Source organism: Aricia agestis, chromosome 12, assembly GCF_905147365.1.
Source record: "Aricia agestis chromosome 12, ilAriAges1.1, whole genome shotgun sequence".
In the NCBI taxonomy this organism is placed as follows: domain Eukaryota; kingdom Metazoa; phylum Arthropoda; class Insecta; order Lepidoptera; family Lycaenidae; genus Aricia; species Aricia agestis.
Genome location: NC_056417.1, coordinates 3276778 through 3302733, shown reverse-complemented (window position 1 = coordinate 3302733; position 25956 = coordinate 3276778). Strand labels below are relative to the sequence as shown.

Genomic DNA, 25956 nt, shown 5'->3' with positions numbered 1-25956 from the left:
ACCTAAATGTAGTAAAATGAATAATGATCGGTATTTTGCTGTTTTTACAACATACAAATACGCAAAATAAGCTAAATCAGCTCATTGAACATTATATTATTACTTAATTTAGTTTTAATAATTGTCCCCTATTTAGTAAATTAGAGGGAAAATACTAATCTCTATAACTCCCGTACTAAAAAAAACATAATGTATCTGTAATACAATGTTTTGTTTTTGTCTGGTACGCTAGAATAGGCGCTTGATAGAAAAGGGGATAATCTTTGACTTGGCTTACCGCTTAACGTAAAGAAAGAAAAATCAAAGGTGCTGTCACTTACAATTTTGAAAACCTTCACCACAATAGTGGCGATCGTCTGGACGGAAACCATGGTCACTTCACTTTTAAAAAAAGAAAAAAATTAGGTCACTTCACAAATCCTTTGTTCGGTGCGTTTTTGTGCACAAACCACATTGGACTGGTACTATCACAGGTGTTATATCTTATCTTATCTGTTCCACGAATACTAGGGCATGGAGTACCTGTATGATAATGACACTTATGCCTATAGCAATAAAGGTGAGTTCTAGGAAATACGTCACATTTTTGTCGTTTCGACCATGCATCATGCCCTTAATTATTGTCGATTAAAAACGTGGATACGAGTACTTTGCCAAAAGTTACTTGCTAAGACTACGATAAAAGATTTTCCACATACGACTTCTTACTTGATATTAAGTATTAACGTATTGTATTTCCAGTAAATTTTATGCGAGCAAAGTTCGGACTCTATGTTTCATTACAAATGAAAATATTGAGCCTCGTGAAATGTGGCTTCAAAAAAGATTTTAGACGTCGGAAACGACGTGGTAGCGCCATTAAATGAAATGCATCATCAAATTTTAAATCGTTTGTAACAGATTAACGATTAACTTTGACATTTCAAATTGTTATATACTTATAATTGTTATAACATTTAATGAAGCTAACTTTTTAGTCAAGGAATTTAAGATAACTACTTGATTAGGAATGCCCAGCTATGAAGATTTCAGATTCAATCATTACAATAATAAGCTCTAACAAGTTACTTTTCAAAGAAAACTCTCTATTCTTTTCAGGAATTGGGTCTCGACATCACGAACGAGCAAATCGCGGAATTGGAGTCAGCGATCCATGACATCGACTTCAAGTCAGCAGCGGAACACGAGAAGAAGTTCCGTCATGATGTCATGGCCCACGTCCACACCCTGGGCGAGAGGTGCCCCAAGGCCGCCCCCATCATCCACCTCGGAGCCACCTCGTGTTACGTCGGAGACAACACCGACCTGATTGTACTGAAGCATGGATTGGACCTGCTCCTGCCAAGACTCGCAGCTGTTATCAGCTCCTTGGCGCAGTTCGCTGATGAGTATAAGTGAGTTAGCTTATGTGCTGTTTGTTTTAGAATGATTCAATATTGATAACTTAATAAATGAGTTATGCGATAGGTTGATCAAAGGTTTTCTTTGCATCTTAGAAAAATATTTGCAATAAGTGTCTGAAGCAATTTTGATTAATATATTATTTGGTAATGAAGGGTTTGCTAATGAAGTTTCTAAACGTTTCAGGTCCCAGCCTATCCTAGGCTTCACTCATCTTCAGCCAGCTCAGCTGACAACTGTTGGTAAGCGTGCGTCTCTCTGGTTGTACGACCTTCTGATGGACGAGAGAGCTCTATCTAGAGCTAGAGACGACTTAAGATTCCGTGGTGTGAAAGGAACTACAGGCACCCAGGCATCTTTCCTTCAACTTTTTAAGGGAGACAGCAGCAAAGTAAGAGCTCTTGACAAGAGAGTTGCAGAGTTAGCAGGATTTGACAAGCGCTACATCGTCACTGGTCAAACTTATTCCAGAAAAGTTGACTTGGAAGTGATTTCGGCATTATCTGGATTGGGAGCGACTGTTCACAAGATGTGCTCGGACATTCGTATATTGGCCTCCAGGAAGGAGCTCGAAGAGCCGTTTGAGTCTTCTCAAATTGGATCTAGCGCCATGCCTTACAAGAGAAATCCGATGCGATCGGAACGTTGCTGCGCTCTTGCACGACACTTGATCACTCTACACGCTAACGCCGCAAACACACATGCCGTGCAATGGATGGAACGCACTCTCGACGATTCAGCTAATCGCCGTTTAACTCTGGCCGAAGCATTCCTGACTGCGGATGCTACTTTGCTGACTCTTTTGAACGTTTGCCAAGGATTGGTCGTCTACCCCAAAGTAATTTCTCGTCACATCGCCCAGGAACTGCCGTTTATGGCCACCGAGAATATAATTATGGCTATGGTCCAGGCTGGTGGCGATCGCCAAATCTGCCACGAGAAGATCAGGGTTTTGTCCCATGAAGCCGGCGCCGTAGTTAAGCAAGAAGGCAAAGATAACGACCTCATTGATCGCGTCAAAAAAGACAAATACTTCGCTCCGATTTTACCACAGCTTGAGAAAATACTCGATGCATCGACGTTCATCGGCAGAGCTCCGGAACAAGTGACCGAATTTTTGGAAGAGGAAGTATATGAAGTACTTTCCAAATACAAATCCACTCTGTCGGAGGTCGCCAAACCAGTTACTTTAAACATTTAATTAAGTGAAATGATATAAATGAAACAATTGGTACATGAATATAAAGATTTATTTACATTAGTTTAGTATAAAATAATAAAAAATGACTCCACATCTTCGTGTCTACCCTAAACTAGGTAATGGTAACTTCATTCAACCTTCAAATTCTAAAACAAATCGCTTTACAAGCACAAGCTTCATAAGAGTATGCGTAATAAATAACTATGAATTAACATTAAAACAAACAAATAAATAAGCCTATAGCATTAAAAGACTCGAATTCATTAAATTCTTGAACGATAATAATATACGCTGTAGGATTTTCTGTGAAACTTATCACAATTGATGGCACTTAGTAATTCGTATTCCTTATTACTTGTTAACTTATCAAAGCGTATTGAGAAGTGTGTCTCCTTGGCACGCTGGACCCTGGCTGGGCCAGTTACATGCGCCAATGTTGGAGTCGAAGCTTAGCTGAACCGGGCAATCAAACACGTGCAAAGTGAATTTCTCCTTATTGCAGTCCCATCGGCACGAGTAGAACTTGTTACAATGTTTCGGGTGACGGAACAATCCTGCTCTCTGACAGTCCACTGATCCCTGTAGAGTTTCGTCTTTGCCTCTCCATCCACCAGGTCCGTAACGGTTGAATGATTTAGATTCGATAGCAATAGATTCCGACCCATCAAGTTGAGGTGATGATGTAACTTCTTTTTCTAATAAAATAGTTTGGTAAGTAGGAGCCACAGTTACTGCGTTAACACGTGGTCTGATCTTAACGATTCTCTGGGTTGATGATACCACAGGAGTACTTGTACTGGACTGAATGATTTGCGACGCACCTTTGATTTCAACATTTATATTGGAGTCCTGGTAGTCTTGATAGAAAGAATCATCGGGTACTATTATTGGGTTAAATGAGCTAGAAACTAAAGGAGATGTTGTTACTGTATAAGCATTGGAAGATTTTTGTGTGCCGTTTTCAATTTCAATATCTTCAGTATTTGCACTAGGTTTGCTTCCTCTTAGTACTACAACAGGCGACTGACAACTACAAACAGCTCCCAGCTTCCTCACAAGAAGTGGGTTAAAGTCGTTCAACTTTGTAACAACAGCCACTTTTGGTCTGGTTCTTCTTAAAGGTTTTGCTGATGTGACCTCGATAGCTTCTAAATCAGATTCAGATTCAGCCCTAGCAGATTCAATCACAATATTCTGCTTTCTACCTGCTCCTGTAAATGTTACTTCACTGAAGGGATTATATTTCACTTTAGGAGTTATTGTGGTGTATTCAACAGTCTTAAAGCTCTGTTGATTTGACCCGTCTTTTGGTACCAAGTAATCGGATCCTTTGAAAGTACGAGCCGTACTAGGCTGGTAAGAAACTGTAGATATGGGTGTCGTCGAACTTAAGATTGGTCGCACTGGCTTTGTTACTCTTGAATATGTTGTGACTGTTTCGGGAGATAAATAGTCAACTGTTGAAGATATAGATGGACGAGCAGTAGAGTACGTAGTCGAAACCAGACCTGCATTGTTACCAACTGTTTCAAAACCTAATACATTAGACTTTGCGGTTTCTACAACAATGTTTTGCTTTCTAGTTGAATATGAAGGTGCTCCTGTTGATATCCTTATCTCTTCCGATTTTGGCAGGTCACCTCTGTATTCGTAAGCAGTCTCTTGTTTTACTGCTGGTGGTAGATATTCGAGTGTTTTAAGTTTAGGTTTGGCTGTCGTTGGTGGCAAGTAAGTATTTTCGACAGGTGGTAAGTATTCTGGTGCACTTGTAGAAGTAACAATTGGTGGTGGTAAATATTCCGGTGCTTGCGTAGAAATCACAACTTTAGGTGGTAAGTATTCTGGAGCACTAGTAGATGTAACTATTACTGGTGGCAAATATTCAGGTGCATTGGTTGAAGATGGTATTTGGACAGTCTTTTGTGTGGGTGGGAAGTACTCAACAGTCTTAACTCTTGGTCTAGATGTTGTAGAAGGCTGTGCTGTAATTTCTAACGGAGGAAGGTACTCCGGCGCTTTAGTTGAAGTTTGAATTTGTATCGGAGTAGTAGCTGTTACCACTGGTGGCAAATATTCTTCTCCCTTATAAGCTGTCTGTATCTCTGGCGACTGCTCTTCTATTCTGTTGTAATTGTTTATAATTTGTGTAGTCGGGTAAGACGCAGATGATCTCTGGAAATTCGTTTCTTGATGATATTGAACATGCGGTTTGACTTCAATAGATTCGTATTTGATGGCACTCTTTGGACTTTCGTATCCAGTGTAATGATCTTCGTAAGCCAGTACTGAGGGTGTTGTAGATACAAACATCGTTTTTCCATTTTCATATTCAGCATTAGTGGTACCAAAGGATTGGCGGAATTCTTGTCTTGAAACGAGAGTTGCATCAGAATATTTCTGAGTGTACTTCAGGAATGGATTTACATTTACTGAGACACTAGGCTGCTCGTATTTAATGTTTATCTGCGGCTGAGGCGTCGACGAGACTAGTGTAGGAACGTACGTTTTCTGTTGTATTAGTTTTCGATTATATGTTTGGTACGGCGCAGGTGTTGAAATGACAGTTTCAAGTTTTTCAACTGGTCTGGAATATTCATATCCTGTTATTGACGCGTCGTTATAGGTATTTACGCGTCCAACATCAACTGTGTGGATATTTTCTTCACCGAATGTAGAAGGATTCACTGTTGTTTGAATAGAAATAACAGGTCGTGGTGTACTGACTGTAATAGTTTGTGGCTGTTCGTATTTTATTTCTGAGGTGTATCCATAATTATTACCAGTATTCAAACTTGTGTCTTCTCTGTATTGTGTTTGTTGTTTCGCTGCTTGAGAATATTTAAGGAAAGGATTTACATTAATAGTGCTAGGAGTAACTGAAATTGTGGATGGAGTAGATGATACAAAACTTTGTGAACTGTAGATATTTTGCTGATATTTAGGTTCAATGGTCACTGACGATCCAGTTGTATAAGCTACAACCTTTTTGAATGGCTCTTCAGTTACAGGGCGTGGCGTAGAGTATTGATAGCCTAAATTGTTTATTTCTTGTAGTGTTTCTTGATTGTAGCCAAAGCCTCCGGGAATCTGTTGAGTTACGCTTATCAGCGGCGACGGAGTTGTGTAAGTAATGCCAATGTTTAAGTTGATGTTTGGTAATCTACTATCGTAGCTTCCAGATTGGCCATCATTATAATTTTCAGTATACTGCTTTGAGCCTTGTTGATAATTTGATACTTCGATCACAGGTTCTGTTTGTTTGATACTGACTAACGCGGGTTGTACGGCGGTTACAGCTGGTTGGTTGTAAGTGAATATTTGCTTGATACTGCTCCTAGGAGGTTGTGGGACGTAAATTGATTTATAAGTTGTAACTGTAACAGGGCTGGGGGTGGTTACTGTAATTGACGACAAAGGATTCGTTACATATTTACTTAAGTCTATATTCTGGTAACTCAAACCAGGGTTGGTTATAGACACGTCAGGTTCAATGAATACATTAGGTTGTTTTTTATGAGGTGATTCAACATCGACCAAACTTGTTTTGCCTACATATCCTATATTTACAGTATCGTAGTTGTTGCCATTGTTACCATTATTATTATCTACGTAAGCTGGCCCCTCGTTGAATTCGATCGCTGGTTTTGGATAGTCGTATCCACTGTGAGTTACATCATAGCCATCAGTAGTCGGAATGTAGGGTCTGTCTGTATGATCGTATCCTAAGGCAGGTACAGAAACGTGCTCGTAAGGCTTCGCATGATCTCCAATGGGATTATGGTGGTATTTTCCTCTGTCATCTTTTTTGTAATAGGCGTTGCTTTGATATCTTGTATCGTATTTTGGGGACACTCCAGCGTACGCTTCAAGACCTTTGTATTTTCCAGCATTATCTGGTCTGTATTTACCAGCATCATTATTCGGTTGGTATTTTCCGACATTACTGGCTATATACTTTCCAGTTGAGCTACCTCTGTACTGCCCGTCGTCACTAGGTCTGTATTTTCCAGCATCGCTAGCTACATACTTTCCGGTGGCGGTTGCTCGGTACTGACCAGCGTCACTTGGCCTATATTTACCAGCGTCGCCAGCTATGTATCTTCCTGAGGCACCTGCATTGTATAGACCAACGTTACTTGGTCTGTATTTTCCTGCATCACTTGCAACGTATCTACCCGATGCACCGGTGTACTGACCGGCGTTAGTAGCTACGTATTTACCAGCATTGCTAGCAACGTATTTACCAGTGTTGCTAGCAACGTATTTACCAGCATTACTTGCAACGTATTTACCAGGATTAGCAATAACGACATTTCCGGAGTTTACTTGAATAGAGTCACCATTGCTAGCGCTAGCGAATTCAACATTGTCTTTATCGCTGAATCTAAAATCATCAAGGACGAGAGAACCACTTGAGTAGTCGGAGGCTCCTATAAGGGCTCTATTAATACTTTCGGCGGGCACAACATTGTACGAAATACCGCTAGATTCACCTTGGCCTGCTTCAGACAAATCAGTGAACCTATCATCGATACTAAACTCTTCGGATTGTGCTCTGTTCGCTGCTTCCTGGGAAGCTATAAAGTTAGCACCTAATCTATCGCCACTCGAAAGAACGTTGCTTTGTACTCCTACGAGGTTGTTCAGTGCTGCTCCAGATAATAAACTTTGATGAGCGGCTATGTTCACAGAGTCGGCAGTTTTTCCTTGAAAGCCGGCTGCGCCTGAAATTTATGAGTAGATAATTATTGTTCCATCGTTCAGAAGACGTTAATTTTCTACATATTTGGTACTTAAAGTTTTAGAGCAATAATAATATCTATAGAAACTTCACACAACATAGTCACAGAGGTCGTCTAAAGTATATACAACGTGTAACAAAACTAAGTGATAATACTTAAGGGCGTGTACTGTGTCTGTGTATGTGTTTCTTGTATAGAGATCACTATGGAAGTAGCAGCGAAAGAAAAGAAAAGCTATTACACCCTATATAAATGTTTCTTTAAATTACCTCCAAGAGCAGCTCCAGAGAATCCAAACGCCTCAGCTTCGTACCGGCCAATACCGGCGCAGGCTGGCACGAGCCAAGGCCAGTCGCACGTCAGTCGAGCTGGGTCGAACCCAAGGCCGAAGGGACAACGGAACTCGTAGGCCGTGAGAGGAGACTTCCCGTGGTCCAAGCAGGCGAAGAACCAGCGGCAGTTCTCCGGGTCTACGTAGTAACCTGAAAATGGATTGTGATAAATGATACTTGCCATGAAAAAAATTGTAGGCGCATCTAAGCATTTCTTTTATCAAAGTTAAAGTTCCTATGTTTGATGATTGCTATTGAAAAATACAAGGCGCAAGTGAAGTCTTCGTGTAAGGCCGGCCGCGCACTAGCGGCCAAGCCGCGGCGGCCATCGAGATAGATACCTTAGCATGAAACCGCCATAGACCACGCGCACCTGGCCGCAATGCGACCTGCGGCCTGGCCGCTAGTGCGCGCGCTAATACTCGCCGTTATTTTTCTACTTCTCTAATTTTCTTTTTCTAATTTCCTGCTACCAGTTTCTACTGTTGTATGCCCAGGTGGTGGGGAGACATCTTACGCTTCGAAGACCAGATTGTGGCCTTTTAAAGCCTTAGGGTGATGGCACATTTATCAGAGCGTTCGAGAGAATTCGTTGTAGGAAATGATGTGAAACCTCGCACATTGGTCCGCACCGTACGCGTCACATTTCGTGTACAATGCGGTGCGTTCGTCGCGTACGGCGCGTACGGTGCTGACAAATGTGCGATCAGCTTAACTCTAACCCTCGAACGAAACATAAAATTCGAACGCCCTTTGGAATAGTCGGTCCCGAACACCTAAGTTCCACATCCATTACATACCTTCAACATTAGGACAGACGAATCTGGTGCGCGGTACAGGTGCGATCTCGGAGGAGCCGGGGCAGGCGGCGGAGTCCGGCAGGCTGCCGGGCCACACGCACACCTCGTAGCGGGAGTCGAACGCCAGACCCGCGGGACAGTCGAACTCGAACACCTGGTAAACAAGGGGTTTTGAGTTTTGTTAACAAAGGGTTTCTGAATTTTGCTAACACGGGTTTGTGAATTTTGCGTTTTAATATGTTGTAGATATGTCGGTTTTTTCGGATCTCAGATTTTACGGTTGGTTTGAAGTTTGAGTTTTTCTGTTTGTTTTGGTCAAAGATGTGAGGCATAATATTGCGGAATCGAAGACAGTATATTAACATTTTAAAGAAATTGTTTAGAATGTACTATCAGAGAAGTTGATTCCACACAAAAACATAATGCCGTTTTAATCGACTTTTTAAAATAACATCTAGTTATTGTATCGTAAATATTTTGAAGTATGCTCAAACATTATAGACTCGTCCATGTATTTTTGTAAGTATAATATAACTTACGGTATAGTCGGCAGAGAGCTGGTCGAACTTCACACAGCGGTAGAATCTCGCGCACGAGCGAGGGTGCACGAAGTAGCCTTGACGGGAACAGGTGAACTCCGTACGAGTATCCTGGAATTTCATCATCATCATAATCTGCAAATGGTCTATAAATGTGTTTAGACTCAGTTTTACCTACTGCTGCAGAAAACTAGTTTTTCAAAAGACTTAGGTAAAAGGTGATAAAATTTTCAACTACCAGCATCGACAGTAGTTACCAATAGTTATGAAAAACCCTGTGAATGATCTCAGGGAACTGAGGGACAAGTTAAAATCCTAATTCCTACTCCCTCTAATCTCTAAGCGGGATACAATCGATACAAAGTTACAATGACTAAAAACTTCAAAAAAAAAACCAAAACACCAAAAAAAGGCATTTGTGAAACTATGTTTATCATAATTTAAGGCGCAGCATACCTCTCTGATGGAGTGTATGACGCCGTCGGAGTCCACGACCTGCGTGATGCGGTATGGCGACACCTGCAGCGCGTCCAGCGCGCGGCTTGGTGCTGACAGGATCTCGTTCTCCAGAGATCTGCAAAGTCAAAGTTTATGCAATTTTTCTATTAAAATATAATGTAAATAATTAATCTCTTAGAACATGGACAAGACAAATAAAAGTATTGCTTTTATGTCCATTCATTATTTAAGCCTAGCGAATTTTGTAGATAGTATTTTAAGTAGTAAAGGATACCTTCAGCACTAGTTATATTATTATGGATTCAGCACAAACCACAGCTACGTAATTTAACGGGGTGCCAACTGCCATTTCGCTATCATTTTTCTTGGTGGTTCTTTTCAAATATGTTTCTTTGCAGTGTTCCAGGCCGCTTTTCTTGCTATGTATCTACATTATATCAACATTACAATTACCTCAGCACAGCAGCCCTGGGCGCTCTGCTCTGTTGGTTCAGCACCTTTGCTAACGCAGCCCGGAGCGGTGGACCGCACGGCGTTTCGTTATCTGTGTGAGCGTCGTACAACGCCAGACCGGCAAGACCACGCACACGCGCATACTTCCCCTTAACGTCCACTGAGGAGGAGTCCTCGAAAGATATCCATGTTTTGTCCCTGTAAATTGATTAAAAAATATCAAGTAAGTTCGCTATCGAAAGAAGAGAATGCAATTTGGCGCAGCCAGGCGAAGCACTGTATTTATTTCAATTACTTATCAAGAAATATAATTACCTACTACTCGTGCAGACAAGTGTACTTAATTTGTTTTTTAAGATCTGAAGCTACTGTACAGATTGCAATTTAATAGATTTTAATAGAGTTTAATAGAGTTACAATTGAAATTAAAAACTATAGTAAGTATATAGTGCGATAAGTAAATGAGTACCTATAATTGTAAAATACTTTATGTCTATAAAATTTAATATCTACTTATTTAAAAGAAATCTAATAGTTCAACCTACTTAAAAATGAAAGAATGAACTAATAAAGCTTTAATTATAGACACGTTTTTCATCTAATATCATTAAGATGTGGTATTATCAATTATGTTAATTATAATAATTACTGATAAGTACATTAATTAACTATGTGCATATTCATGGCTTAAAATATATAACAAAGTTCAATAACTCCAAAAAGCTTTCGATTCACCTATTAACCTTCAGAACATAATATAATATGAGTCTAGTTCGTATCCGGTAAGTGTATTGTAGTAATATTATTATTTATTACCTATTGCTTAATGCTCGCGGGTTTGATTCCCGCGTTGGAAACATGTTATTTCCAAGTTTGGTTAGGACAATGCAATTACAAAGAAAAAAACAATTGTCTGACAAGTAAGATGATCCATGCGTCGGATGGGCATGTAAAAAGTCGGTCCTGAAACTGATCTCTCGCCAGGCGTGTCGGTCGTACGTCCCACTGAGTAATGAGAGTAAAAGGAAGGTCAAAAATGGTCTGAATTGCTTCGAGAAAAGGATATTACGGCCGTGCCGCTTATTTGCTCGACTTGGCCGTGTCCCCAGATAGAGAGTGCTCTTGTGTACTGCGCACACACTCGGGCACTATAAAAATTACCCCTGCGTGACTGGCCCGGTTTCAATGAAGCCGGCCACCGCCACCGAAACCGGTGCGGGAGTTATTATTATTATATTGCTTAATATTATACTACTTTCAGGTTTTAACATGACTTACTTGCTTGTAAAGGTCCAATAGTACTTCAGTGGTCCAATACGAGCCATCCATATTACTAATTATATAATAACCTTTTATCGGATACTTTCACGTTGCCTATTTTCTTAAAATGCGGTTGACACGGTAAAGAATCTTGAATAAGAGTTACCTAACACTCACTTAAAAGCATAAGGTGCGGACAGATCCTGGTCTCTCTCCAGGGTCCACCTTCCGTCCTGCAGCTGCCTGCAAAGCTCAGCCTGGTCTATGACCTTGGGCTCCTCATCTTCTGTCGGGCTGCCCGGAGTACTGAGGGTTTCGTTCTGTAGGGTGAACTGGCGAGCCGTGGCCGGTAGACTGATCACCACCTTCGAAGCCGGGACTCCAAGACCAACTACCAAATCTACTACTGAGTCCTGTAAAAACGTAAATGTAACGTTAATTTAGCACATGGCAAATATTTTATTTTTATTCAACCGAAAAAGAAGAAGAAGATGTAAGTTGGCAGGCGGCAGCTTTGAATTTAAAACTGGAATATGAAATTAAATTAGAACGAGTGGGTTTGGAATTTTATACTTAATTTTTATAAAGCGATAAAAATATCAAATTCCTAAATAATTATGCATCGTTTTATCCTCATAAGAACCTTATAAATAATAATGGATATAGCCTTCGTGATCTAATTTAATTTAAAGTAAGTATAATTTGAACTCTAATGGCAGATTAAACTGTTCTATTTGGATGATATTAGGATTATTATGCATTTTATGATGTGGTGGAGAAAATAACTAATTTCGTCGTAGGTAATAGAAAAACTGTTTAGGGTAGAGTTTAAGGTTAAATTAAATCAGACAACTTAAAAAATAGTAATATATAATATTAATTTAATTTAGAACTGTCAAAACATAGGTCCAGCTTAAAGTTCAGCATGAACAGAAAAGTGAAAATAAACACGCGTATAATGTATTTTGTAAATTGTGATGTGGCCTTAATTTTTACTGTGTTTAATGTGTGGTAATTTCTGTGTTTTTATTTGGTCTAGGTTACCCAAAAATTATCTAGGCTGTGTAAAAAGATGACGTACCTACCTATGTAGTGACGGATGTATCAGAGAAGTTGATTCATAGACACATGGTGGATCTACGTAATTTGGTTGCGTTATGTCAAACCCATAGATCACGACTAATATTGAATTGACATAATCCGACCAAATGACGAAGGTCTGCCATCTGCCTATGAATCAACTTCACTCATAGTACACCATTTTTTCATAAAAACTTCAACAATTATTTCTTATCTAAAGAATGAAAATATGTTAAATAATTACCCTAGCTGCCTTCAGTCAAATGTTATATGCTAATACTTGGTAGGCGTTTAATATGAATCATGACATCTCAATATGGATACAGGATGTTGGTCTAGTGATCTTTATAATAATGGTATCTTCTGCAGCCATTAAAGATGTTAAATTTGATAGCGTGCTGTATTCGAAATACTCCGGAAATAAAGGTTTCATTGATCTTTTGTTAAGTGAGTTGACATTGAACTAAATAATGCCTAAGAAAAATGTACTAAGGTCAGGATCTATATCTGTCATATATATACATTTCTTTTAAAACTTGCCGTAGAGAAGATAGATCCAGTACGTATGAATCCTTATGCAAAGGAAGAAAATCGCAAAGTGGTTCAATTATCTTTTGTCTTCGATCTTACCTAAATGCGATGTAACTTTTTACCAGATTAATGTATGTTTATCATAATTATAGGAACCTCCCGGCTCTGGGGTCTCGGGTGGCTTCAATAAGTTTCTTAAATATTTCTCTAAAAAGCTTCTGTGCTCCCCGGACCCCATGCGCCTAGGGTTTCCACCCCAAACGGTTCAAATATGAGAACTCCGCTGAGGTTCTCATATTTGCGCCGCTTGAGGTTATCTGCTTAGTTTGCAGCTGCGCCCGCACAGCTTGAAATTTTTAAATTCTACATAACATGTTAGGTTCCCATAATTAAGTAGTACGTAGATAATAATTATAGGTCACTTATGACGTAAGTTTCATTAAGATACTAATTGATTTAATTTAGCCCAGACCTTGATCTTGAATGTCATCAAATTATAAAAAATTAAATTATCTACAAATTACAAATCACGCTCCTGAAAACAGGAAATCAATAATCATTTAGATCAAATTAGATTTTAATACGTTCAATTTATAATGCAATAAATTATAAATTATATTGAAAAACCTATTTAAAAATGATACTTAATATAAATTTAATTTTTATGATTAAAATATTATGGTAGGTAAGTACTTAATATTAATTTAATTTTTATGATTAAAATATTATGGTAAGTACTTAATATTAATTTAATTTTTATGATTAAAAGCTGCATATTGGCTTAACTTTAGATCAACGCATTACCTACGTAATAACGCCAAACCATTATGAAGAGCTAGAATTTGTAACAGACCAAAGCTTTAAGCTTTAAAGTTAGATTAACTAAAAATTTCGCATATTATATTGTGTTCCTCGTATAATAAAGGCACTTACTAAATAATTTCCCTTTTTGCGACCACACTCAGAGAGGTTTATTATTGAAGACATAAGCTCCATTATAATACATATTTTGATAAAATCTTCAATAAATTAAAGGTAATTAATCATTAAATATTATGGAGAATACGGCCGTCAAAGGGTAAACCAGGGGATCAAAGTTGTATGCCATTTTCCTTTTTTGACGCAGGAGGAACCGCAAAAAACTAGTTATCGAATAGACTTACAGTATTCATCATGTCCCACAAGCCGCTCAGTCTACTCGGGTGATACGTCATCTTCTTCACCAGACCCAGGGCATGAGTATGCACCATGAAGAGGTCAGTCTTCTTCACTAGAGCCCTCAGGTCGTAGTACTTCGCCAGCAGCTCCGGATGAGCAGGGAGGGCCAGGTACAGGGGTCCTCCTCCGTGCGAGCTAAGGGCCTCCTTGGCTGCCTCCACCGCTTCGGTAACTTTGGTCTTGTTGAAGCCTCGGTGGGCATCGTACACTTCGAGACCTTGGACGTTCTTGGATTTCAGCAGGGATGCTATGTCCTGGAAAAGAGAGTTTGGTGTTACAATAACTTAATGGATTCTTCTTGCTGCTTGTTTTAGGCCTTGTTATACCTAACGAGTAGAGTGGTAAGACAGTGCAAACAGACAATTTGATTGGTCGAGAGCACAGCTATCTCAACGCCACTGTCTCGCTACCATAGTAAAAGGAGGGGAAGTAAGTTATCTTCATACAAAGGCACCGCGCGCGGCTTGTATGTGTGCGCCATAGTATCAATGCGTCGCCACGTACGGCACACAACAAAATCTCGGCGGGTTTTAGAGGCTGGTACCACCGAATTTTGTTACGTGGGAGATTATACGTGGGAGAGCCATGCTTCAGGACGAATGGGCCGGCTCGACCGGAGAAATACCACGTTCTCATAGAAAACCGGCGTGAAACAGCGCTTGCGCTGTGTTTCGCCGAGTGAATGAGTTTACCGGAGGCCCAATCCCCTACCCTATTCCCTTCCCTACCCTCCCCATTTCCTTCCCTTCCCTAAACTCCCCTATTACCCTATTCCCTCTTAAAAGGCCGGCAACGCACCTGCAGCTCTTCTGATGCTGCGAGTGTCCATGGGCGACGGAAGTTGCTTTCCATCAGGTGACCCGTTTGCTCGTTTTCCCCTTATTACATATTAAAAAAAATACAAGCCGCGCGTGGTGCCTTTGTATGAAGATAACTTACTTCCCCTCCTTTTACTATGTCGCTACCTACTCTACTATCGAGTAGATACCAACTACCGGTGTTATCAAGGCCTTAGTTATTACTATATCATACCGGAACAGGAGCAAGGCTTTACGGCTTAAGTCATCACGGTGCTACCGTGATGACTTGGAGCGAAGAATCAATGAAAAATAGGGAAAAACGGAGAAAATATAACAGCAACATTTTAGAAACAAACATCTATGATTTTCTAATTTTGTAAGGAAATCTGATGCTCTAATTAATTTCAGTAGATAACACAAGACAGAATAAACCAAAATGTTTATGCCTATTCCGCGTTGTTTCCTACTTTTGGAGTGACGGAAAGCGCCTAAAACTAAATTTATTGTGCAATAAACTTAAGAAACTATTTAAATGATTTTAATATATTTAAAAATTAATACGCACTCGTGTATGAATATCTTAAAATTAATTTTGGTTTAGCTTTTTGGTGTTTCTTAATCTGAACTTTAGTGATGTGCGATGACTGTACGATACATGTTATGTAACATTAACGCAAATATTCACTTGATCTTACACTTTTCGCGTCCTAGTTCGTGTTTTTTCTGTTTATGGAATTCATTTATCAATGTCCAAGTCATACGTAACCTCAAAAGCCTTAATTGCAATGTAATTAAAATAAACACATTGCATGATAAAATAAATTAAAAGAATACTCAAGAGAATTTCAGGCATTTCACCGTGCTTTGCTAATTTAATATATTTTTTATGTTTTATATATTGTATCACTGACTTCTTATTTTATTTTTGTTTATGCGACTTCATTATTTATCCATACTTTTATATCCTTGCTTCCAGACTTGTAAGTTGTATTACACTTGTCAGTCTGATTGTCCCATACCTCTTCACACTTGAATCGCTATATTTATGAAGTTGGTATCATTAAGAAGTAAATAAAATATATAAAGTATATACATTAAATTACCCATGATATCAATGTTAACACATTTCATCGATATGTAACAATATCGATATCATCACATCCCTAGAGGCTCGGCTTTGAGAAGGTCGCGGCAACCAGTTCTGCAGCATATTCGTTACATCACTACGAACCATAACGGTGTTCCCAATTTCGTAATGTCGAACAGGTACTGACCCTCGGGCAGTGATGCCAACTTGGTATTTTCCTCAATTTAAGGAAAAACTTTAAAAGTTTTAGCGAAGAAAAAATTATATTATTATTTATTACTATTTTATTTAAAATAGCCTGGTGACAGACAACAGGACAGAAAATCAGTAAAGTCTTAGTAGATTCCGTTTTTAATTTTTTACTCTTTGAATACAGAATCCTAAAAATTAACTCCTGTAATCCGGGAGCACGGTAGTGCGCCCGCCGAGACGTCATCAATGATGATTGAGTCCCAAAAAATATCAATATTATTCTTATTATCTTATAATTGAAATTAATTTGTACTTTCTATAAAATATATTATAGATTGTACATCAAATAGTAAATTAAACAAGGGATTTTTAAAAGTTTTAGCAGTTTATATTTCTTTCAGTTGGCAACACTGGCCCTCGAGTGAAGTGCCACACGTTGTCCACAATTTATCGATACTTTTATCGTATTTAACATGCTGATCCTCCATTAACGTCACTGTCAACTGTCATTATTCGTTAAACTTTATCACTTTTAATATTTTATTGGGCTCAGTCATGCCTTTTTACCGAAACCAAGGCGGCAATTTGTATAAAGGAGTAATCGACGTAAAATATAATGTTCTCTCTCTCCATTACATATTTTACTGATGATAAAAACTATGACTAATGTCTTAAACTCCATTTTCATATTTTACTGATAATAAAAACTATGACGAATGTCTTACAGACGTTAAAAAATATGAATAGGATTTTGAGGTTTTCTGGCACTGATCGTCGTTACTCGTTTGTCTATTCAGTTAGCGTTTTTGATTGGCTAGATAGACAAAACTTTAACTAATCAACAACGCTGAATAATATACAAACTCTTGTCAAAAAATCTAAGAAGCTGCCCCCTTAGACAAAGTATCTTTCGTTAACAACGATGACAAAATTCGTTTTCAAAATGTATGCGGGTTGACATAAGTCATCGCTAAATGACATTTCGCTTGCGAAGACTAATGTCAAATCCCGTACATTTTGATAATGAATTACGTCATCGTTTTTAACGAAAGGGACTTTGGCTACGGCCTCTGCTGGCCGATTCTGTATCGTACATTTGTGAGTTAATCACTGAGTTAGTAACTCACAAATGTACGATACAGAATCGACCAGCTGGACATTAACCAATCAGCATTTATTTACAACTAGACTAGATGACACAACTACATTGCGCCAAAATCCGTTTTTCGGGGGCCACACATTTCTCCGGAATAAAAAGTTCCGAAATCTGTCCATTCCTGAAACTCAAAGTACTTATCACAGCTAAATTGGTTCGGCGGTTTCGATGTAAAGAGGTAACAAACAAACAGACACACTTTCGTATTTAAAATAGTAGTGTGGATTCTATCTCAATATCGTCGTGCTCGTTTATAACAAAATATTTGATAAAAGTTTATGAGATTAATTATAAAATAAACATAAATTAGTTTGCCTATGACAAATTAATAATTAATTATTATTTAAGTTATTGAAGTGTCGTTAAGATAAATGGACTAATTAATAATCTAGTTATTGACTTGACTAATTACAATTTACATGATATTATATTAAACTCGAGCAAAGCATTATGTCTGCTTATTCATACCAAACATGGGCGCCGGCAGGGCCAGGTGGTGCACTTGCACCCCTTGGGAATCTCGGGATCAACAGGGGGGTGATTCAAGATCTCTTCTTTATCGCTTCTTTATAGAATCGCCGATCAAAATGTATGGAATTGACATAAGACGAGTCGAAAGTCAACGTCATAATATTAACGAACGCGCTTATGTCAATTCCATACATTTTGATCGGCGCGGCGCGCGGCGATGCGATAAAAAAGCGGTAACGAAAAAGTTTTGGCTAAATGGCCAGGAATTATTGAAATAAAAAGCTGTCTGTAACCCTATTACCATGCCGTACAAAGATAGTTCGTAATGTTTCGGCACTAAATGTATTCTATTGACGTAAATGGTCACTGTTGTTCGCAAAAAGCAAAACGAAAAGAAAACTAAAATCTGCAGCCTTTGGAAATTATTTCTGCTGGCGCTCATGATACCAAGTACTCTGTAGATCAAATTTATCTTATTATATTATCTTTTTTAGAAAGAGCATAACGATGATAATGATTCATCCCTAACAACTTGCTTAGGTTAGGTTAGATAAGTAGATTCTTACAAAAGTCTACTTGCAGTTTGTATATAACATTTTATAGTAAAATTTCTTGTATTTTCATGCAAAATATAAAAAAGCAGTGCTAGCAAATAAATAGACGGCGTGTAGTAGTTTAAAAATAGAAATATGATGTAGTTATGATTTTCCTATAGTGTATTTTGTTCTTTTTTCCTCTTATATGTTAAAAAATGCAATAAATACATAATACATTGTTTAACTTTAAAATAGAATTGAAAATAGAACTTTCTCTGAGAGAGCTATCATCACATCTTCGAAAGAAGATTCCATTCAAATCATTATATCAGAATGCTGACATCATAAATTGTGATCGTAAACTATCAAATCGATAACAAGCTTCTTGTTAAGTTAGATATTAACCATAAACCAATCGTCAGTGGAAACTAAAGTGTGAACCGATTTTAATGAAATTATACAAAGAGATAAGGACAAACAACCACTTTTGTAGGTTTCTACAGTTTCAGTGTTAGAAATGAATTTTGGAGCAAAAAGTTTAACCCCAAAATTTCACAAAGCAGGACAACGCTGTCGGGGATAAGATTTAGTTAAGGGCTTAACTAAGATCAAGTACATACATAATTTAAGATCTTACGACCATTCTAAGGGATATTTAACGATGATTAAACTTTAAATTAATGAATAGTTTGACATTAAATATATAGGGTTATATCTACGAATTATGAAAAATATCGAAATCTTCATTTAATTAAGTACAGTTAATGTTAAAACCTAATTAATATTTGCCTGTGAGTTCAGCAGTGAAATATGTTGACTACCTCTATCACCAAGTCAGTTAATCAATTTAATTGAGTTATTACGTGCAAGTACAAATTACAGGATACAAATAATTGAATAATTACACACATTTACATTTTCACGCCTGTGACAGTTTTTATGTTAAATAACTAATTAGACTATTAGTAAATGCAATTACATAATATTTGAATGGTATTGATATTTTTATGATTATTTTTTACACGTTATAATGTATACAGTAGGTATACTACCTTTACTACCATTTAAAGTATACTACCATTTGACGACCTCTGTGGTTCAGTGGTGAGAGCGTCGGTAGCTCAAGCCGCGGGTTCGAATCCCGCCGATGGAACAAAAAGTTTTCAATGTTCCCGGGTCTGGATGTGTATTATATATGTGTATGATATAATAAAAATCTTAAATATATGTATACTATACAAGTATTAAATATATTTCCGTTGTCTGGTACCTGTAACACAAGTCCTTTAGGTACTTAGCACGGGGCCAGACTGAGGTGGTGTGAAGCGTCCATAGATAAAATAAAAAAAAAATACAATATTACTATATTTCAAATAATCAAATTACAATCCTGTTATAGTTTTACTATATGATACAGATGTTTTATTTATTTCGTTTCGAGATTTTGCAGAATGAAATAATGAATGTAATCTTTTTTTTACACTTTGATAAAAATAAATAAATTAGTAAAATATGACGATGAAAACACACAACTTTAGCGCATCTAACAGGAAAAAAGACCAAATATTAAAAAAAATACTACGACGAACGGCGAGGCCTTTCTATAATTGGCCACAAATCGGTCAAGTTCGCAACACACCTGCTGCACCTAATCGCTACCATTTAGAAAAATATTTTTTTCTTTAATTTTCTTTGGATGAAAAATGAGAAATGGATCAGCAGATAAGAAAATTGATACAAAGGAGATTGATGAATTGATGCTCGCAAAACACTAACTAACTCCTTTGTTTGGAAACTACACTTGCATTTCATCGACGGTGTACCGGTGTTAACTTAATTAGGAAAGTCGAAAGCCAATCAAAACCGCTCGTAAATAAAAAAATATTTCGAAGAATCGTACAAACCGGGCAGTATTCGGCGAAACGTAAACTTTATATGACACCTATTTTCTGCATGGCACTGCTAAAAAATATGTGTTTCTTAAATATGTAATAAAAAGTACTTAAGCATTAGGTATTGTTTTTTTATAGTATTATAATAGATTGCTGGATCTGTCTACATTTAAAAATATGTTATCGCGTATTTTTTTGTTCTTTTTTTTTCGCAGCTACCAGTCATTTTGTAAATAACATATGAACCCGGAATCAAAAATACAATACGGTGCCCCATATAAGGACATATTAGCATATTATAAAATGTAAATTGCAATCTAATAAATTTTATAAGAATCCGCGCATGTGGTTTTTGGTATTGAACATCTACGCTCTACAGTAATAAATAAATGCGAAAGTGTGTTTGTTTGTCTTTCTGTCTGACTGTTAACGATTAGGCTGCTAACCGATTTTGATATAATTTTGGGAAAGAGATTAGAGATACTTCAGCAATTTCTCACTACGTCCATTTCGAATCCGAGGTTCATGAACCTCGGATTGTAGAGAAATAGACCGGGTTGTATTTTCACGAAAACACTAAAAAAATCTCTCTCCCTCGCGATCTTGTCAGCTTTCGAACAAAAAACTAAATAGGTCCTCCTTGGATGCTACGCTACCACGGATAGATACACACACACACAGACAGACAAACAACAAACTTATCACACCACTTATGACCTCTGTGGCTCAATTGGTTGAGTGTGCGGCACCTCAAGCCGGGGGTCGCGGGTTCGAATCCCGCCGACGGAACATAAAGTTTTCAATAATCAAAGGGTATGGACGTATATTAAATATGTGTATGAAATAATAAAAATCTTGTAAATGTATAGTATAAATATAAAATTATTAAATTAAATATATTTCCGTTGTCTGGTACTTGTAACACAAGTCCTTCAGGTACTTAGCACGGGGCCAGAGTGACGTGATGTGAAGCGTCCATAGATATTATTATTATTACCCCTCTTTTTGGTCGGATGTTAAAAATGAATGGTTTCCGCGTGAATTTGGCGTAAAGTCGCAGGCAACATAATAACATAAGAATGCTGATCTTAATTAAACCATTACACAATAAATTCGTGTTATTTAAATGTTAAAACAATAAAGACATATCAACGCCCACGCATTTTCCATATCTGATCATCAAGGACGTGTCACATGATATAGATCAAATGAATAGCAAAAGTGAAACGATATAGGCCAAAGATTACAAAACTTAGGCTTAATCCATACTAATATTATAAATGCGAAAGTGTGTCTGTCTGTCCGTCTGTCTGTCTGTCTGTCTGTTACCTCTTCACGCTCAAACCGCTATACCGATTTTGCTGAAATTTGGCATGGAGATACTTTGAGTCCCGGGAAAGGACAAGGGATACTTTTTATCCCGGAAAATGTACGATTCCCGAGCGATAAACGAATTTTGGCGCAACGGAGTTGCGGGCATCATCTAGTTAATAATAATTATGCGTCTGCGCGACAGAGCGGTTTGTACTACGCAACGAGATCACAAGCAATTGTATGTTACGATTTATACCAAGACTCGCTGACTGTAGTCTGTAAGTCGCTAAGACAAGACTTCGACAGATATATCTGCACATGAGAAAAGTTACAAATATTTCGACGTCACAATTTCTAACCGGTAATATTAAAATGGCTCCAAAAACGTTCCAAAGTGATGCGCTTTTTGCCAATACGTGCCATGTGTGTAACGTATATAATGGACTATCCATATAATTTATATTATAAATGCGAAGGTAAGTCTGTCCGTCTGTCAGTTACCTTTTCACCCAAATTTACTGTTTGGTATGGAGATAATTTACCAGCAAAGGACAAAGGATACTTTTTTTTGTGCTTTTTGTTTTACCCAGTTACCTTCATAGTATTTTTCTATATTCTGTATTATTGTTTAAAAAAAAATCTTGATTGTTTGTATTGTGTCGTATTTTTGACGACCTCTGTGGCTTAGTTGGTGGGCTGTTGGTAGCTCAAGCCGGGGGTCGCGGGTTCGAATCCCGCCGACGGAACAAAAAGTTTTCAAAGTTCCTGGGTCATGGATGTGTATTAAATATGTGTATGATATAATAAAAATCTTAAATATATGTAATAGTATAAAAGTATTAAATATATTTCCGTTGTCTGGTACCCGTAACACAAGTCCTTCAGGTACTTAGCACGGGGCCAGACTGACGTGGTGTGAAGCGTCCATAGATATTATTATTATTTTCCTTTTATTTTAAATGTAGGTAGTTTGTGTAATGTTTAAATTCCTGTTGAATAAACGTTTATTTATTTATTTTATTTATTTATTTATTCCGGAAAAATGTACGGTTGCCACGCGACAAACTAAGTTGCGGGCATCAAGTAGTGGACCGTAAAGTATAAACCACATAATAAACCTTTTTAATTTTTAAGAATAATGTCCGACAATCGGCCTCGAAGTTAAAAGCTAGTTGACAAGGCCTGCCTTTGACGGCAATTTGCAAATCATATCATATATCAGAGTAGTTTAAAAGACTCAGTTTAATACCTTAGCCTTATTTATGAGGTCAGCTCAATGATCTATAGATCCTGCGCCCGAAAATAGATCCATAAATTAAATGCCGGATCTTGGTTTCAGAGAGCAAATCGCGTTTATGATAAATAAAGCAATAAATATTTCCAAAAGTTCAATTTCATTTCCAGACTCCATTAATTTTGTTTCAATAATCAACTAAAATCTACTGTAAACAATTTTATTTTAGCTGTTAGTATTATATTAGATGACCAGTAGCCCTAGCACGGCCACCAGTAGAAATGCGAAAGCATAGACAAACTGTGGACATAAACTAAAGGTGCCGTTCTGATTCTACTGGTGGCCGTGCTAGGGCTACTGGTGAACTTCGTATCACTTCCTTCCTAATACCTTCCCTGGGCTTCCATGAATGTTTCGAGATTAAAATTAGCAAAATTGGTTCTCGGGTTTTTGCGAGACTAACAAAATTTAAAATTTATTTTTTTGTACATATAATATAGATATTATAGATTGGCCATTGCCAATATGTTTTATCCCCCGTCTTAGTTATTGTGCTAAGTTGCATTAAATTCGATCAATTAAGTTATCTACTTACCTACTTATCTATAAATGTTATAAATAATACGTTAAGGTCTGGTTTTAAAATATGAATGAAACTCGTTAGCTGGTTTAAAATATGAGTTTTTATGAATGACCCTAAAATAAATAAAACATTACATATCATTCGATTCATAAGTAACAATGAGGCCACACGTATAAATATTTGCCAATTATTTCGCAAAATACTCTTGTTTACGATCTGCGTGTAAGTGGTTTTTGCCCTTTTCATGTTATATAACACTTACAATAAGATTCCTCGTCGCCATATGCAATAATTATACTTATTGACAAATATTTATTGCCATAAGTTTGCGAAGGAATCCGATAATTTATGTCTTTAAAAATATTGAAGCCTTTTCTTAATCATTGTTAAGTTGAGCTTAAGTTATAAGTTACTAGCGACCCGCTCCGGCGTCGCACGGGTATAAAATATAAAGCCACTGAAAAAATGATTAAAATCGGTAACCTATGATCCTTCGCGTGGTCTACTTCTTATATGTGCCAAATAACATAAAAATTGGTCCAGTAGTTCGCGAGAAGCCCTTTTAAATAATTTTCCTCGTTTTTCCACATTCTCCTATTAGTCTTAGCGTGATAAAATATAGCCTATAGCCTTCCTCAATAAATGGACTAACACTGAAAGAATTTTTCAAATCGGACCAGTAGTTCCTGAGATTAGCGCGTTCAAGTTAGCCCTTTCAAATAATTTCCCCCGTTTTTTCCACATTTTCCTCTATTCTATCGCTCTTATAGGCTATAAGTCTTAGCGTGATAAAATATAGCCTATTGCCTTCCTCAATAAATGGGTTATCTAACACTGAAAGAATCATCAAAATCCGTTGGGTAGTTTTAAAGATTAAAGGAAACAAAGGGACATGAGGGGGAAAAAGCGACTGTTTTATAATATGTATAGATATAGAGTAACTGTCTTGAAGATGTTAACTTTTAGACTTACTAAGTTCTACGACTTCCTTTTTTTTTGAAGTTTATTAAAATATTAGTCCTTACGAAACAAAACAGAAAAGTGAATGTAAAATAAATCAAGATTCATATTTTCTTGATGCTGTATAAATTACTAGTCTATAGACATTTATCTCCGATACGCAAAAACTTGAAGAAAAACAAAATTACGCCACCACGACGCGAATCACGCGTCAATGTGATTTTGTGTTTATGTGAATATGTCCAACTCGTACTTGACCAAATTTTATATAATAATTTCCTTTTTAGCATTTAGTAACATACACTATTAGGTATTTCAATATTTTTTAAAAATCCAGCTAAAAAAATGCCAAATTTTACTTTGTACATAGTTTCTAAAAAATAGTCCATACAAAAGACTTGGACGCGCGCGCTGCTCACACAAATTGACATACCTAACTCTATTTTGTATTTAATTTATTTGTACGTAAAAGTTACTTAGACTGATTTAAAGTGATATTATAATATTATTAAAAAAAATGAAATATGGGGGCAAACGAGCAAACGGGTCACCTGATGGAAAGCAACTTCCGTCGCCCATGGACGCTCGCAGCATCAGAAGAGCTGCAGGTGCGTCGCCGGCCTTTTAAGTGGGAATAGGGTAATAGGGGAGGGTAGGGAAGGGAAAAGGGTAGAGGATTGGGCCTCCGGTAAACTCACTCACTCGGTGAAACACAGCGCAAGCGCTGTTTCACGCCGGTTTTCTGTGAGCTCGTGGTATTTCTCCGGGATAATGCTAATTTAAATGAGAAATTTTAACATAGTAAAAGGAGGGGAAGTAAGTTATCTTCATACAAAGGCACCACGCGCGGCTTGTATGTGTGCGCCATAGTATCAATGCGTCGCCACGTACGGCACACAACAAATTCTCGGCGGTACCAGCCTAGTAAAACTGGCCGAGATTTTGTTGTGTGCCGTACGTGGCGACGCATTGATACTATATGGCGCACACATACAAGCCGCGCGCGGTGCCTTTGTATGAACATAACTTACTTCCCCTCCTTTTATTATGGTTTTGATTTATATAAATGTAAATAAAATTAAACAAAAAATGGAGGCAAATGAGCAAACGGATCAACTGATTTAAAGCTACCATCGCCCATTGACATCGGAGCATGTATGTACCAGCCTCATGGTATAGTTTCAACACCTAATCCTTATAATGTAACTAAATGACGCCCGCTCCGTTGCGCCAAAATTCGTTTATCGCGCGGGAACCGTACATATTCCGAGTAATATAAATCCTATGTCCTTTCACGGGACTCAAATTATCTCCGTCCCAAATTTTAGCAAAATTGGTTCAGTAGTTTGGGCGTGAAGAGGTCAGAGACAGACAGACACACTTTCCCCTTTATAATATTAGTTTCGATAGTTTTAACACCTCATCCTTATATAATTTATATTTCTGTCTGTACATAATAAATCACATTTAAGACTACCAGCGTTCAGAGAAACTGGTCCACATAAAAAACAACTAAAAAGATCCGCGTTTTATCTGTACTAATAAGATATACAAACAATTTATCTTTCAAACATTATTTATAGACGAAATCTTGTATTATGAAATAAATAATTGTGTTTGACAGGACACAGACGTTTTTAAACATTAAAAGAATTAAAATATATTAATTGCTCTATATTTTATTAGTGGCATAAATAAGAATAAGTTGATTTATG

General features: G+C 37.5%; 3 protein-coding genes across 4 annotated transcripts in view; 1 reads left to right on the top strand and 2 right to left on the bottom strand.

Moving 5' to 3' along the window:
* Positions 1-472, bottom strand: part of LOC121732240 — a 39364-nt gene extending 38892 nt beyond the window's left edge. Inside the window, exon 1 of the mRNA XM_042122060.1 lies at positions 321-472. Within this exon, the coding sequence (XP_041977994.1) occupies positions 321-371 (51 nt within the window). The 5' untranslated portion in view covers positions 372-472. The remainder of the gene's footprint in view (positions 1-320) is intronic.
* Positions 1-2662, top strand: part of LOC121732235 (adenylosuccinate lyase) — a 43068-nt gene extending 40406 nt beyond the window's left edge. Inside the window, exons 2-3 of the mRNA XM_042122053.1 lie at positions 1099-1394; positions 1588-2662. Of these exons, the coding sequence (XP_041977987.1) occupies positions 1099-1394; positions 1588-2602 (1311 nt within the window). The 3' untranslated portion in view covers positions 2603-2662. The remainder of the gene's footprint in view (positions 1-1098; positions 1395-1587) is intronic.
* A 6-nt stretch (positions 2663-2668) lies between these two features.
* LOC121732231 overlaps positions 2669-25956 on the bottom strand; it is a 39939-nt gene continuing 16651 nt past the window's right edge. The window contains exons 2-10 of one of the 2 annotated variants that reach the window (XM_042122047.1): positions 13962-14270; positions 11365-11600; positions 9928-10125; positions 9472-9589; positions 9016-9126; positions 8477-8630; positions 7614-7826; positions 4419-7326; positions 2669-4376 (exon numbers count right to left, since the gene is read on the bottom strand). In XM_042122047.1, coding sequence (XP_041977981.1) covers positions 2969-4376; positions 4419-7326; positions 7614-7826; positions 8477-8630; positions 9016-9126; positions 9472-9589; positions 9928-10125; positions 11365-11600; positions 13962-14270 — 5655 coding nt within the window. In that variant the 3' untranslated portion in view covers positions 2669-2968. Of the gene's footprint in view, positions 7327-7613; positions 7827-8476; positions 8631-9015; positions 9127-9471; positions 9590-9927; positions 10126-11364; positions 11601-13961; positions 14271-25956 lie in introns of both variants that reach the window. The other variant, XM_042122046.1, reaches the window with a different exon arrangement.